The 16,542-nt window shown below is 37.5% G+C and overlaps 1 protein-coding gene across 2 annotated transcripts; it reads right to left on the minus strand.

The window, feature by feature from the left end:
- Window positions 1-934: 934 nt before the first annotated feature.
- LOC127845766 (uncharacterized) lies at window positions 935-2,051 on the minus strand. 2 transcript variants are annotated; one of them, XM_052376895.1, is made up of 3 exons: window positions 1,772-2,051; window positions 1,439-1,513; window positions 935-1,332 (listed from the first exon to the last, which is right to left on the minus strand). In XM_052376895.1, exons 1-3 carry the CDS (start codon window positions 1,913-1,915, stop codon window positions 1,012-1,014), a joined length of 540 nt encoding a protein of 179 aa, XP_052232855.1. In that variant the 5' UTR covers window positions 1,916-2,051; the 3' UTR covers window positions 935-1,011. The 2 variants fall into 2 exon arrangements, with proteins under 2 accessions (XP_052232855.1, XP_052232857.1); XM_052376897.1 differs by lacking the exon at window positions 1,772-2,051 and having other exon boundaries at window positions 1,439-1,516.
- Between the last annotated feature and the right edge of the window lie 14,491 nt (window positions 2,052-16,542).

A 16,542-nucleotide genomic window follows, 5' to 3' on the forward strand; every position in this document is an offset into this window, starting at 1 on the left:
AAGAGGTGTATGGAGATGTACATGATAAGTTGTGTGTCCAGTTGGTTTCTATTTTAAGACATAAGATGTGTATACATACAAAGAAAAAATAGAAAACAAAAATTAGGGATTCAAAAAACAGAAATTTCCATAGAAATGAAGAAGTAAAAAGAAATATCACAAAAGTGAGAAGAAAAAACAAAAAGGGAGATAAACACATAGCTCCTGCTTTTTAGATGTTAGAAAATTGTTGGGAAGGTAGTCTTATTTCAAGTAGATACAGAGAGGTGAGTTCGAGTGATGGTAAATAATAAGTGTATATCGTAAATAAAGATATGTGCAATCAAATTTACAAAGAAAATACAACAACAACAACACAAACAAAAAGCTATACAAAAAGGCAATTAAACACTACTTGCACAGGTATAAATAATATGTATATAGTCTACAATAGTTACATGGTTACATTGTTGATTTTTTTTTTTTTTTTTTGTCTACGAACGTGATGCTGCCAGTTTTAGACAGAAAGTATCTGTTTTAAATTGTTTTTAGCACAATGCATAAAAAAGTGACTTATATAACCGCCGTTGTTCATTAAATCCATCACAAATAGTTTGCGTTACGGGAATGACGAACTGTTGCGGTAGTGATAGAAACATGGATAATATTTATGTTTGTTACACAAAGAAAATTTCGGAATAAAACAGTATAGTAAAAACACAAAGCGCAATTATAAATGTATATGGAATCTGAACTTAATTAAAACGAGCATATTCATCATCAAAAATCGGGATTAACAATCATTGAATTCATATTCTGTTACGACTATTGTGTCGAGTATTAATTGGTCGTTTAATTAAAGTGCATACTGTGCCTATTACATATGTATGTAAAAGGTACATTATACACTGTGATATAATGACCAATTAATACTCGACACAATAGTCGTAACAGAATATGAATTCAATGTTTGTTAATCCCGATTTTTACATACATGCAACACAAAAGTACAACCCGAAAAACATTTTCATATCAAAAGATAATGATACATGTTTGCAGATCATATTTATCTTTCACTGCCTCCCATATTGGTAGAGGTAGGGCCTGGTGACGGCCACTCAGCTTCTCTGGTTCACAGGGTAACATGGAAATGATACGATCTCTTTCGTACCAGCATTCGTCATTATGTAAAGGCCAGAAATATCGATTGATACCGATACAATGCATTGCTTTAACTTTCACACTGATATCGTCTACTTCGGTTATCTTTCCTGGATATGGTTTACCATCATACTCGACCAAACAATAGCTGTCAACTAGACTCTCGTCAATACTGACTGGTACATTGAGAATCTGCAATTCAATAAATAGTAATTATAAATAGTTCACGAAACTATAATATTTTCAAAAATGGTCAGTGTTGTATCACTTATGTCGATGTTGATCAAACAACAATTACCTGACAAGGAAGATCAGCCCCGTTTTGTGGACCTACGATGCTGTCGTCATCCATCAGTACGGGATTTGCAAACGGCTGGAATTAAAGAATAAAACTAAAACAGTCTGTAAAAAAACTAATTAGAAACAATACTTTAGGCAATATTATCTGGTGTCAAAATGAGTCAATACTGTTTTTATAATAAACATCGAACATCACATAAGCAGTATGCACTATTTGCAGGGCGAAATGCAGATACTTAAACTGACGACATATGTTTTCAATCTCTATAAATCTTTAAAAAAAATAATTCATGTATTAAAGGTACTAGTATGTTAAACAAATATATTTAACCTGGACATTGAAATTGGTTGTAACCGGTTGGTAACATGAACAATCCGGTGAACATAAACAACTCAGGATTCTTGACTGAACTCTCCCGCTTTCTTTGACAACAACCTGAAAGAGTACAAGACTAAATTTAGGAGTAAAATACATAACGATTGTTTGGTAGTACAAGGTCAAGTGATTTTAGTCACTCTGATAATTATCAACCATATTTGTGTAGAACATAAATATGATTTTTAAACGTGTAAAATATTTACTAAACAAATTGTTTTGTCTGTGTTTAATAAGGTAATTACATGTTATCAGCATAACAAATTATTTCATATAACATGAGACAAAAAAAATGCACTTCTTTGTATCACATTGAAGAAAAAATAGAACTATGATATATATTTGTATATAGAAATAAACAATCGTCATTTCCGTTTAGTTAATTACTTCTGTTAAAAACAACAATTTATCTAACATCAAAATTAATATTGAAATTTCAATGCATGTATTTTTTTATATGTGACAAAACATACATAAAACAGCTGAAGAAATTTAATTTTTTTGGATGACAAAATAACAGATATGTAGGCTTAATAAGGCGTTTTGTGAATGTGTTCTCAAGTATGTGACACATGCACACAATTCATTATAAGCTTACAATTCAAACATCAAATTTTCTCAATGATTTTCGGCTTGAATGAATGATGAATTCATAAGTTTATGTATTACAAGGCATACATTTGTATTGGCTATCAAAATCTTACCCCTTTTTTATACTTAATTATGTTCTATGTAATATTTTAACATAATTGTATAATTTCTTGGTTGTTTTTGTTTATTGTAATGGCTTAATTGATGATTGTATTGATCTATGTAAATAAAAAAGTGTACTTACATTCAACACTGGTCTTCTTTTTTCAGTGGTTTGGATACTACCTCCTCTATGAAACAAAGAAGCATTTGTACGAACATTTTTTTTTAATTTAAACATTTGAGGACATAGCAATAAGAAGTTATACTTTGTTTCATGACAATATGCAATCAACCATATGTGACAATTGTCACATTCAACGACATTTCTGAGCATTTAATTGTATGACAGACATAGTCTGCATTTCATTAAGTACATTGTGAGGTAATTGACCTATGATTTCCAAAAGACCTATATACCATATGACAATAACGGAGTGACGTCACCGGGAATGCTCGAGTTCAGATTTCTGAACGACATCTTGTTTTCTAGATTGTCAATTGTTCACTCGCAAGTGCTTACGCGTTCTGCAAAACTCTTAATAAAATTATCAAGTTTGCACTACAATTGTGTTGGTTTCTTTTCACAATTTTCAACTTTGTTTGCAACCGTAGTCAATGCCTTTACCTTTGATGCAACCATAATAAGCCTTTCCAAATATAGCTTGATTGATCATTGTCAGCTCGGGTACTACTAACATGTTCCCCGGGTACTCTAAAGTATCGTATACTTAAATGTATCCCGGGTACGGAAAATATACTAACACGTACCCGGCCAATCTATACCGTACCCGGGTTTTATTTCCGAACTATCACCATTGTTGCTTAATTTAGACAGCATGAGAATTCGGATTTTATTTTATTTATTAGGATGCGTAAATGGTTGACATTAAATATAGAAAATATTAACATAAAAAGGCCATAAATCATCCTATACTAAGGCGTAACTGTAACCCAAATCACATTGTTAATTTAGTAATTATTGCGTTTAAACTGTTAATGTAAAAATCTATCTTCAACATCTTCAAGCACTCCACGTTTGTTGTCAAACTATTTATTAAAAAATAATCGTGTTAGAAAGAGGACTATTTAAAAATGGAAATACGTGTAAATATTTCACCACATAAAATCCTCTTGTGAAAATAATTGATATTAAATTAAATTGTCTTGGTCTATGCGGTTAATAAAACGGTAGTGGGTGAAGCCTCGCATTGGACGCACTTTTCATCAGGAGGCCGGCCTTAAAGATTAGAGGGAGTACTCGGGCAAGAACCAGCCGCCAGGTGTCTCCGTTGGTAGAGCCGGCGGTTGTAGGTTCGAGTCGCTTACAGTTACTTTGCCTACGTGGTTAATTAAGTTTGTTAAACTAGTAACCTTTGTAATGAAGTTGTTCGGAGTCCCTATGGTCCTGTGTTAACGAACCCTAGATTGATATTTTAAGATTTACGAATGTTTCCTGAATGGCAATATTCGTTTAGTTCCTGTGCAAATTGAAATAATGTATGCATGCACGGACAAAAACAGACGTACACAATAACAGAACGGGACGAAAGTTTTATTGAATCCAAACCCCACCCAAAACAAAGTGTCGTTCTGGAGCCGGCCTTGACTTTCATACACTTAATCTACTCTATTTGATGTCAGGAGTCTGCTCTGCAAAACACGAGGGCCACGTTTGCCCTGCACCAGAGGTCATGGTACCGGGGTTCTCGATGACTTTACCTTAATGTGAGGGGACAAACAATATCACTTTACCGCAAATGCGAACGACCACTGATATTTTGACAGAAACATCGAGTCAATTCTTATTTATCGATGCTTTCTACATTGAACTATTTGAACTTTAAAAAGGGTATTTTGCACCGTATTCACGGATATTTCCACCTTCTCTCGCGATATTTCCGCTTTCTATCGGGATATTTCCGCATAACATCGGGATATTTCCGCTTTCTTTATTGTTTGTATCCAGAGGAACTATACTTTCTGAGATCATTCAAAGACGAATTTCCATTTGACGATGTAAACGATCACACTTTTTGTTAAAATGTTGATGTTTTGTTAATCAAATTTCCGTTTCCAACTGATTGATTACATGCACACCTGTATATGTAAACCGCTTTAAAATGTCGATTTTGAGATCAAAGGAGGTTTCAAATTTGTGCAAAGATTGCCAACAGTTGCAAAGTCGAACTTTTTAATACGCGAATGACCACACTCGGAAAGTTTTTTCAAACGTTTAACAACAAATGTAGCAAAAGAATCAATCAAACCAATAACGGAAAACTTCATGTTTAAGATGGACCATTCCAATCCGGACAAAGTCACATAATTCGTTCGCCGTTATTGTGACAATTGTGGTCAGGTAATAAAGTCCCCGCGCCAGCATGAAATAAATTACACAGGGGCAATGATGAGGCACACTTGCAGGCACAGCAGGGTATATAAATCTTGATACATCAGCAATCTCCGCAATCCTCCGTAAGATGTAATTACCCTTCACCTGATCCAGAATGCAGCGCAAATCAAATACCGATAGGTAAAGGTACGCTAATTCTGAAACGGTTAAGTTTACACTTGTCGCAAAATAAAAGAATCGTGATTAATTCTAAATAATCTGTACTAAATACTGTTAATAACTAACTGATTAAATGATTATTTGTGCGGTGATTCACATGGCTGAATAATCGAAATTCTACTGAAATCTTGAAACTAATAATATATTTTTCGACGTTGATATAACTGTACCCAATTATATCTTAATAAATAGATATACAAACAAATATATAACCACCTTCAACACGTATTTTTAAACGTTTACGACGTGTGTGAAGTTAGCCTATTTAGCAAGTTTAGTACATAGGTTGAATCGTGCATCCTATTTAGCCTTCTTAGCACCCTTTTCAGCCTATTTAGCCTAGTTAACACGTTCAGTACATAGGTAGGAAAATACATGATAATGAGCCTATTTAGTATATTTAGCAGCCTTTTCAGCCTATTTAGGAGGTTTGGTACATATTTTGAAAAATAAATCCTAAAAGCATATGTACCAGTATTTTCCGCCTATTAAGCGAATTTAGCAAGTTGTGTACATGTCTATTATAAAATACATCCTATTTAGCATATCAAGCGTATTAAGCAACCTTTCATCAACTTTATAAAATAGGTTGAAACAAACATCCTATTAAGGCAATTTAGAAACCTAATCAGCCTTTGCAGTCTATTTAAGCTGTTTAGCAATCTTATTGAATAGGTTGAACCATTCATCATATTATTAAGTTTTAGCCTATTTAGCAAGCCATTTGCATTATTTGCACGACGAGTTTGTATGCACCGTAAAGTGCCCCTTTCGAACAAACAAGAGTTATCCCAAGGAAGTGACAAAGCGCACGCTGATCTACCGTCGGCTGCCTGTCGGGCGGACCTAGTTACGGCCCAGGGTTTTAGTTAGGGTTGGCGTCAGAAGGACGTTCGTCAATCCTATTAAGCGTAGTTTACGCAATATCTACGACAAGTCGATATGCAACTTTAAGGGCCCTTTCGGAAAATCAAGAGTAAGCGACCTATTGCACGCTGATCTCCCGGCGGCTGCCTGTCGTGATTACCTACTTTCGGCTCGGGGTTTTAATTATGGTCGGCACCAGAGGGACGAACATGAAGCCTTTTTAGCGTATTATGCGATATATCGACGACGAGTGGATATGCACCTTTAAGGGCCCTCTTCGAACAAACATGAGTTATCCCCCGGCAGCGACCTATTGCACCCATATCTCCCGTCGGCTGCGTTTCGGCCCGAGGTTTTAATTAGGGTCGGCATCAGGGACATGTTGATACAGCCTATTTAGCGTATGCGATATATCGACGACGAGTGGGTATGTATCTTTAATGGCCCCTTTTGGACAAACAATAGTTATCCCCTCGAATCGACCTTGTGCGCGCTGATCTTGCGTCGGTTGCCTGTCAGAATTACCTACTTTCGGCTCGGGGGTTTAACTAGGGTCGGCGTCAGAGGGACGTTCATGCAGCCTATTTATTGTATTATGCGCTTTATCCAAGGCGAGTGGGTATACACTTTTAAGGGACCCCTTCGAACACACAAGAGTTATCTCCCGGTAGCGACCTATTGCAAGCATATCTCCCGTCGGCTGCGTCTCGGGCTGACCTAGTTTCGGCTCGGGTTTTTAATAAGGGTCGGCGTCAGGTGGACGTAAATACAGCCTATTTAGCGTATTGTGCGATATATCGACGACGAGTGGGTATGCATCTTTAAGTATCCCTCTCGGACAAACAAGAGTTTTCCCCCGGTATGACCTTGTGTATGCAGATCTGTCGGGCTGACCTTATTTCAGCCCGGGTTTTAATTAGGGTCGGTGATAGGGGGACGTATATACATTCTATTTAGCATATTATGCGCTATATCTACGGCGAATGGCTATGCACCTTTAAGGGCCCCTTTCGGACGACCACGAGTTATCAACGGAAGTGACCTAGTGCACGCTGATACCCAGTTGAGTGCCTGCCGGCCTGACCTAGTTTCGACCAGGGTTTTTATTTAAGGTGGGCTTCAGGGGGACGTACATACTATTAAGCATTTTACGCGTAATATATACGGCGAGTTGATATGCACCTTTAAGGGCCCGTTTCGGACAAATAAAGAGTTATCCCTTGGAAGCACCCTTGTGCACGCTGATCTCCGGTCGGCTGCTTGTCGGGCAGACATAGTTTATTCCCTGGATTTTTAATGAGCGTTGGCGTTAGAGGGGGGGGGGGCGTACGTACAGCCTATTTAGCATAGTGTGCGCCATATCCACGGCGAGTTTAATGAACTTTTAAGAAACCCTTTCGGATAATCAAAAGTTATCCCCCGGAAGCGACCCAGTGCATGCTGATCTCCCGTTGATCATTACAAACACCACCATCACCACCACAACCATCACCTTCACCAACACCATCATCACCAATAACGTAACCACCAACACTAGCAGCATCATTATTTCCACAACCACTACCACCATCGCCACCACCATCAACATCATTATAACTAACACCGCCACCATCAGCATCACCATCACAACCACCGTCACCAAACCACACCACCATCACCACCATTATCAAAACCACCATCAACATCACCATCATCACCACCACCATCACAATCATCACCACCACCATCATCACCACCAGCACCACCACCGCCGGCTAAATTGAAGAATTGCCATGGCATCCGTAAACGTTGCGCCATCCTTCTTCAGCAGTGGAACCGGATCGTGATAGAGTCCCATCTGACACGAATTAGTAACTGAAATGAAAATAAATAAAACACTACTTTATTGAAAATATACAGTTTAGTATCATTTAAACCAACGAAAATATTAAGGGACGATAACAGATAAATAAAAATAAACACCGTTTCACGTATTAGCATATATACCGGTAGGTAAATAAGAATACGTCCATTTGCAAGAAAAAGAGTTAACGTTAAACAGCTGCAATGAAAAAAAGGGATAAGATGATGTAAGACCTAATTTACTGCCTTTAGTTAACCGTATTGCTTCTGGATAACAGAACGAAAACGCCATCGAGTAGACTTGATTTTTAGAGCTAAGGCGTTTTAACACTGCTTACGCTTACTCGGACGACTCGGACTCGCTGTACCAGCACCGTCGACCCGCGTCAGTGTTTACGCTAGCGGGTAGAAAAGTGTGTCCCTCGCAGTAAAACTAAGGACCCTTGCCAGAGTTTGAGCAGACAGACAAACAGACAGAGCGTCAAAAACATTAAAACGTCCTAGCTCTAGAAATCAAGTATAATGGACAGTGTTGTCTTTCTGCGCACTAACCGCAGTACTGCTTACCATAGGAACTAAACGACAATCGCACATCACATTTATCTCTTTAATCATACCTGTCTTACGTCAATTTCAAAAAGATATATTTTCACTTATCTTTGTATTCACAGCAGTGGAAGGGGTGACATTTCAACGATCCATACTTCGGTCTTTTTACTGTGACCTCCAGCAGTTGGTCATGGTTTATCCGATCCCGTCGCCAGTTACTGTCTGTATCCAAATAAACGGACAGCTGTTCGAAAAAAGATATGTTAGAGATGACACCCACTACGTATAATAAATACAGACCAAGGACATGACGGTAATATGTTTTGTCGAAATCTATTGATTGAAGTTATATTGTTCCAAATCACAATGTGATTTCATTTATCCAAATTAGTTGCAGCACGAAAAACTTTTATTTACGATAAAAATTGTCAGTTTTGAAAGTTCAAAAGGAGTGGATTCCGTAAAAGTATTCATACACATTTGGGCGCGCATTTGTAAAATGGCTATCGCTTTTATGTGAAAAACAACAAACATATAAACGTGTGTTTATGTTCTGCTTAAATTCGGTAATATACTCGTTGTTTTCAATGCTTTTAGCGGTATTTTAGTCAACAAATTATTTTTTTGTTCTTTTTCGTTTTACGTGATACATGTGTTGTGTTGTTTTTTTATTTTCCTTAACCGAACATTTAAACACTAATCACACTTACAAGCACTGCCTCAGTTACAAAGCATACGCAAATAAGTAATAAGTTATTAACATATAAATTTACCTTATCAGGTGAACTGAACATCCATTCATTTCAATATCCCAACAACAAATGATCAATCCGATCAAGTTTCACACCTTGATAAACCACCTGATCACATCTCAGAAAGGTGTAACGTACCACTAGCTCAAATAAAAAATAAAGTAGTGGTGCAAAGATGGGCACTGTCAATTGTATTTAATACAGCAATTATCAGCTTATTCACACAACTGAAGCATATATATTATTTATAATTGTCTCATCCACATGTACGTCATTAATATCTACAACATTATAAAACAAGAGATTGCCAAGCAATATGGTCCCCTACCAGTGAAACTCCACCATTGTCAGTAAAAAAAATATTTTTTTTATATTTGTTGCCATAGCAACCAGAATTTTTGACATAGGAACAAAATGAAATGACGTGCATAATCTCCATATTGCCTTCTATCCATGTTTCAAGTTTCATGAAAAAATATGAAGAACTTTTAAAGTTATCGCAGGATCCAGAAAAGTGTGATGGACTGACAGACAGACTGACAGACAGACGGAGTGCAAACCATTAGTCCCCTCCGGTTTCACCGGTAGGGGACAATAAGCACAAATGGCCATTCATAATAGAATTATAGGAGACAGCATTGTGTCGAACTGATAATGTATGATTAAAGAAGAATACTTTACAATTTGTGTGATTTTAAGTCTGCATTAACTGTAGTCCTATGAGCTAATCCTAGGCTTGAAAGCGTATGTAACGTATAATTATTATATAAAACAAAATCGCTGAATCATATTTGGATGGCACCTGTCAAAATTTAACGAATCCTTTAAACGTTAACACACACCTAGTGATATTTTTTAGTTTGGCCGCACACTGTCAGATCGTCGATGGTTTTTTTGTACTTGATCTGACGTAGGTTTTAAACTGTTAAAACATCTTCCAATTTCGAATAAGATCGTGGCGACAAAATATGCAACGAAAGGCACTGAGCAATGTTCAATAGACTGATGCATGAACTGCAAGAGTTTAGAAACCCCCACTAATCACCCCGTTACAAACAACGCTGGTCCATTATATCAACCAATTTAACAAACAAAAAAAGTAATAACGATTCATACGGTGTGTGACTTAGAAAGAATTATAAATGGGTCAGCTTTATTTGTACCTGCAGATTCTTTTCCCCAAAAAGATCCTTTTCCGGGATATTATCGTTAAGGTATCGAGCGGCCACCGGTACAGTCATCCAAAGGCGCTTATTTTACGGGCGGCGGCCTAAACTCGATTAATCTTTTAGTGAATTTCCTTTGCAATAATACTGCATGCGCGACAACCCTCACATTCACAACGTTACATTTATACTGTTATAAAGATTGAAATACATGCCCCATTAGTTGTTCATTATATGTATACATGTAAGCGTAAAATATATATAAATATAAACGTGCCATGGACCAACCGGTCGCGATACATTTCGTCACAACCCACTTATAAGACCCGCAGACACACACAAGAAAGCAGGACAAAACATATGAGTCGTGTTTTGGGAAACACTGTGCATAATGCATGTGCGTTTAGTGTCGTCCCAGATTAGCCTGTGCAGTCCGCACAGGTTAATCAGGGACGACACTTTCCGTCTCAATTGGAATTTTGCTAAGAAGATACTTCATTTTAACGAAAAATGTCATAAAAGGGGAAAGTGTCGTCCCTGATTAGCCTCTGCGGACTACACAGGCTAATCTGGGATGACACTTTACGCACATGCATTAAGCCCAGTTTTCTCAGAACACGACTCATATATTTGATGTAACTTTGTGAAGGCAGCTCGGACACGATAAGGCTGACGCAAGGTTACCTCACATTTGACGTACGTTTATTAATTTAAATAACGACAGAAATGGATCTGCGAATGATGCGGTTGACATGCTGCACCGTACATCAGTCGGTTGTTGTGAATTATGTAGATAACTGTAAACAACCCCGAATATACTTTCAGAAAAGAAAACAAGAAATATCTTGTACACAAAATATTCGGCGTTTATCCTGACATTGAAAAAAGTAGAAAATTGACGTTTTGAAGTAATTAAATTAAAAACAAAGGTTTAAGTATTGCATAACAGTGTTCGTGGATACAAACAAATTTTACTACGTGAGATGACATCACATGGTTTATTATGAATGTATTTCTTCGTCATCGAACCATGTGGTATGTTGATATTTAATTAAGACGTAGTTTTCTTTCCACACATTCAAATAACACGGTAACATCCGCATCATGCGAAAATGTGTCTTATGGCATATGCGGAAAGCGTAGCTTAAGCCAAGCCTGCTCACTTACGCAGTCTGGTCTTTAAAAAAGCACACAATGTATCTTCAGAGTAGCATATTTAGTATGCATATTCTGGAAAGACTGCGCGGATGCACAGGCTGTGCTGGAGCCACGCTGGCAGCATATTGCATAATACCCATTTTCGCATGACGCGGATCTTAAAAAAAATCACTGCGTCTTGTAAATGGAACATTAAATCACGATACATTCCGCTAGAAAATTGAAGTCACGCTGTTTTATTTATAGCAAACTGGCAATTGTCGGTATCCTATTCTGGCATGCATACGTCACACATGTGTGTCTAGATAATTAAACGATTGCCTTGTTTATCATGTATACTAATATTTCGGTTGTTTTGTCTCACAATACAAGACACATGTCATTTACCGATAGGTTTTAACAATAAAAAAACATGATTCTACTTTCCATTATAAAATACTTAAACAAAAACATCAAATAAAATCCTTCCAGATCTGGAAGGATTTTCTTGTGATGGCAGATATTTTATGTGAGAGCATAGAACGAAAACTGCGTGGAGATTGTGTGCCAGCATAAAGTAAACTGTAACAGGGAAACGATGAGGTACACGTGCAGTCACAGCAATAGTGATACATCGACTATCTCCTGATAATCCGCATTATATGCAATACATCTGTCTCTGATCCGGAGTCAATCGTGATACATCGACTTTCTCCGGAAACTCCGCAATATATGCAATAAATCATTCTCTGATCCGGGGTTAATCGTGATACATCGACTTTCTCCGGAAACTCCGCAATATATGCAATAAATCGTTCTCTGATCCGGGGTTAATCGTGATACATCGACTTTCTCCGGAAACTCCGCAATATATGCAATAAATCGTTCTCTGATCCGGAGCCAATCGTGTTACATCGACTTTCTCCGGATACTCCGCAATATATGCAATAAATCGTTCTCTGATCAGGATTCAATCGTTATACATCGCTTTTCTTCGGAAACTCCGCAATATCAATCGTGCCGCAATATATGCAATAAATCGTTCGCTGATCCGGATTCATCGTGATACATCGACTTTGAGATAAAACATCTCGTACGGTATTCGCTCCTGTTCGATGACCATCGAGTTGACCAAGTCTTGAGCTACTTGCAACCTGTCAACAAGAAACGATTAACCCATTTATGCCTATCGTCTAGAAAAAAAATGCCTTGGCAAACAGCTTAGACCCAGGTGAGACGCCGCACGATGCGGCGTCTAATCAGGGTCTGCGCTGTTTGCTTAAAAGAATTTCTGTAAGAAATATTCTAAATTTAGAAATAAATATACTAGACATCCCTAATTTTGGAAATAAATTGATCCAATTTAGAAGGATGTGAGAGTCCACTAGGCTTTAATGGGTTAAACGTTCGCTTCACCATCCTTTGGGCTTTCCATTGTGTACACATCGGTCTTTCTGACCTGTGTAAATGCGCGCTAAGAATTGTGGGGAACGGACTTTTTCCAGCATGTCGCTGGTAAACATAATAAACACGGAAGTGAAAAATGGTAATTAATTATTATCAAAAACAGGCCCCATCAAACCGGGTCAGCTATAATATATTATTGGATGCATGTTGTGCTTCAAAAGGAGCCACTTTTCACGCCAGTCTATTGTTGTAAGACTCACTAAACACGTAACTAACTAAACACGTTGCAAGATAGCTAAAGAAATTTCAGCGTACAGTTTATATAGTATTGACATACCTGTACGCTGAAGCCAAACCCGTATCTATGGCAAGCGAAGTGCACATTACCGAATATAACAGACGCCGAATATCGGCGTCATCCACACCAAACTACGCTGTTTTTTCCCCTTTCCGGACCACAAAATTCCCCCTATTTTTTTTTAATAGAAAGATGTGTATCATGATTATAATATCTCAATTCTATTTTAATTTCTCAGTCTGTCACAGTCAGCCATAGTCAATCCCAGTTAAGATGGTCTATGAAGAAAATAACACTTTTTTTTCTTTTCAACCAATTCAGCAGTAAAAGTAAGACTCTTAACATTTTCCCCCATTAAGGAAAAAACGCGCACAATTTTTCCCCAAAGTGGGAAATCGCGAGTAAAATTCCCCCGCATCCCCCACAACCCCCCAAAAAAACCTGTCTATAAACATAGCACATACTGTTAGATGCGCATAATATCACTTTAACCTATAAAACAGAAGTGTTTCTTGTAATCGAGGTTTAAATTTCACATTATTTATGTAGATTTGAAAATCTTTCCCGACAATTATTTTATTATACTTAATAATTGCTACTTGACCTTTTATGTAGTAATGGCAAGTTTAAAAATCATCTTACAACAAATATAATTATTATCTGGAATGCCCCCCAAAACCGCACAATTGCAGCATTTGTTGTAAACGCGTGGAGCCCAACGATCGGCGGTAATTGAAAACAGATGGAAATAAGCAGCTAATAAAATATCTATGAAAAGTCATATTAATAACTCATTCAATCTCAGAAAAAGATGTTCTTCACAATTCCTGCAGACTCAAATATCAAATCGAAATGTCTAAAAGAATGATTTCAACGGAAAGGAGATCCTGTCGGCTGTGCCGTTAAATCTTACCCTGCTGATAAGGAAAATAATAAACACATTCTTAACATTCAATCAACAGGGAACAGCCATACGGTATGTCCGATTTGCAACAAAAAGGAACACTCAGTCATTTCTTTGTCTGAGTCGGCCAGAATTCATGTTTTGCCCAAAAACATTTTACGGAAAAAAAGATACAAGTTACTGCAAAAGTCACATCTTGAATGGCAAAGTCGTGGCAGACGTCTTACAAAACACGATCACCGGCAAACTGAGATCGCACACAGTCCTGTCTGATAATGATATTGTAAGTCTTCTTGACGCTCTGTGTGATCTGATCAGAACCAAGCAATAGAGCAGTCTAGACTTCGATGACCTTTCTGCCATGAGTGACGAAGATTATTCAAACTTTACAGGTAAATTTATCATATTAAGTTATAAACATGTTTTATCGAACATACTGTATGTCAAAAGCACATTGAAAATGGGTATGCTACTATTGCAATAGTATATTTCAAATAACAAGGTATAGTATGTTCTGGCATCGATATGCATTAAAACGACAAATGAATGTGTAGATTTCTTGTATTTAACTCGTGTGTATATTAAAGACGAATTCACAGAACCTTTATAAATATGCAAATGGTCCTTTCACACCACAGTACATTCACAAGATCGTGGTTGTAATCCTGACCGACACGTGTTGCTGTTATTATCATCGCATGCTGTGATTCTGTTCAACGCGTGCCATGACTCCACCGTGTGTGTTGACGCTAATAAGCATATGCTGTGATACTGTTTATCATTATCACGTCGGACTGTGATCACGATCACCATGTGCTGTGATCCTGATCAACACGTGTAATGATCTCTTGGTGACCTCATGGTTATGTTCACTCAGATTGTGGCTATTAATGTGCCAATACAATTCAAAACATCACTTTATACCTACTGTGATCCTGATTGCCATGGGTTAATCAAAACACTTGAGTATCTAATAACACTACTAACCGTTACAGTTTCATACTATCCAGTCATTGACAAATGTTCTTTATATAACACAGGTCTTACAAAAACACAGTCTGATGATCTGATGTTAAATGTTACCGACATACGGACGACAAAGTCAAGGTCCATCAGATCTTGTGTTGCGGCGTTGCTCGTGAAATTGATTGCGGCTGTAGAAAACGCCCTATAAGGCACTCTTTTCGGCACGAAAAAGCGCAGGTGAAATTCAGTTATCATAATTCAAATCAAGTTGCGTACGTGATTTAAAATATATCGCTGTATTACTAATTACACAGTAACTTAAGGTGTATGGCATATAGACACTCAGAAAATTAATACCATACGAGAGCGAGTCTCATATGTAGTTTTAAGTAGCTGAGGGTGTATATCCCATACACCCTAAGTTACTAACTGTGTAACGAATATATCTCACCGACTACCTTTGATTTGTTACATTTTATTCGTTCTAAAGCCACGATGGTCAAGTTTAAATTATTTTTTAACGGACAACAATTATCGATCAGCCGTCATATCGAAGAGTATTGGAATTACTCGGGTGTGTGAAAAATACACTACGTTCACGTGACCGCACTTAGCCAATCAGATTGAGTCATTTTGTAGGAGGTGAGATATATATGTATTCCAAAAGCCGATATATATTCCAAAAATAAACCTGAATAAAAATAATCACACTACACTAACAGGTACGACAGGCAATTACTTCTGCCATATCATCCCTCATGAAGTAATTTGTGCCTTTAAACATTGGATTCCAACATGTGTCAAGAGATGTAATAATTGAACAGCAGACAACAGCCCTTGCTCAGCAGTTATTCGACCCGGAACGCAAACACGGGAGTCTTGTTCTGGATGGTACTTACATTAATGTGTGTTGTTCTGAGAACATTGGGCTTACAAGTAATTCATGTGCGTAAAGTGTCGTCCCAGATTAGCCTGTGCAGTCCGCACAGGCTAATCAGGGACGACACTTTCCGCTTTAATGGTATTTTTAGTTTCAAGGAAGTCCCTCCTTACCGAAAATCAAGTCTAGGCGGAAAGCGTCGTCCCTGATTAGCCTGTGCGGACTGCACAGGCTAATCTGGGACGACACTTTACGCACATGAATTAAGCCCAGCTTTCTCAGAACAAGACACATTTACATCCAAAAGAGCGGCAACTTTTCATTCTCCAGAAGATCATTCTCCATGCACAAACACAGGCCTCTAGTTAAGCCAATGATGGTAGTGTCTACAACAGGCTACATTGTCAGTATCCTGGGTCCTTACCTAGCTGATGACCGGAAATCGGACGCTAACATTCTCAAACACATGATCTCTCGCAACACTAATGATTTCAAGGTATGTTTTGAATATTTAGCACAAATATATTCAATGTATTTGCAACTGAATTTATATGTAATAGCTTATAAATATTAACACAGAGCATTTAATTGTTAAAGCTTTTACACCCTTTATTTTTGATCAGCACAACTCACATTAAGCGAAATATATAGCTCTTGTTTAACGACTTGCAGCGTGACGGTAAATGCTAAAAT

This window comes from Dreissena polymorpha, chromosome 9, assembly GCF_020536995.1.
Source record: "Dreissena polymorpha isolate Duluth1 chromosome 9, UMN_Dpol_1.0, whole genome shotgun sequence".
In the NCBI taxonomy this organism is placed as follows: domain Eukaryota; kingdom Metazoa; phylum Mollusca; class Bivalvia; order Myida; family Dreissenidae; genus Dreissena; species Dreissena polymorpha.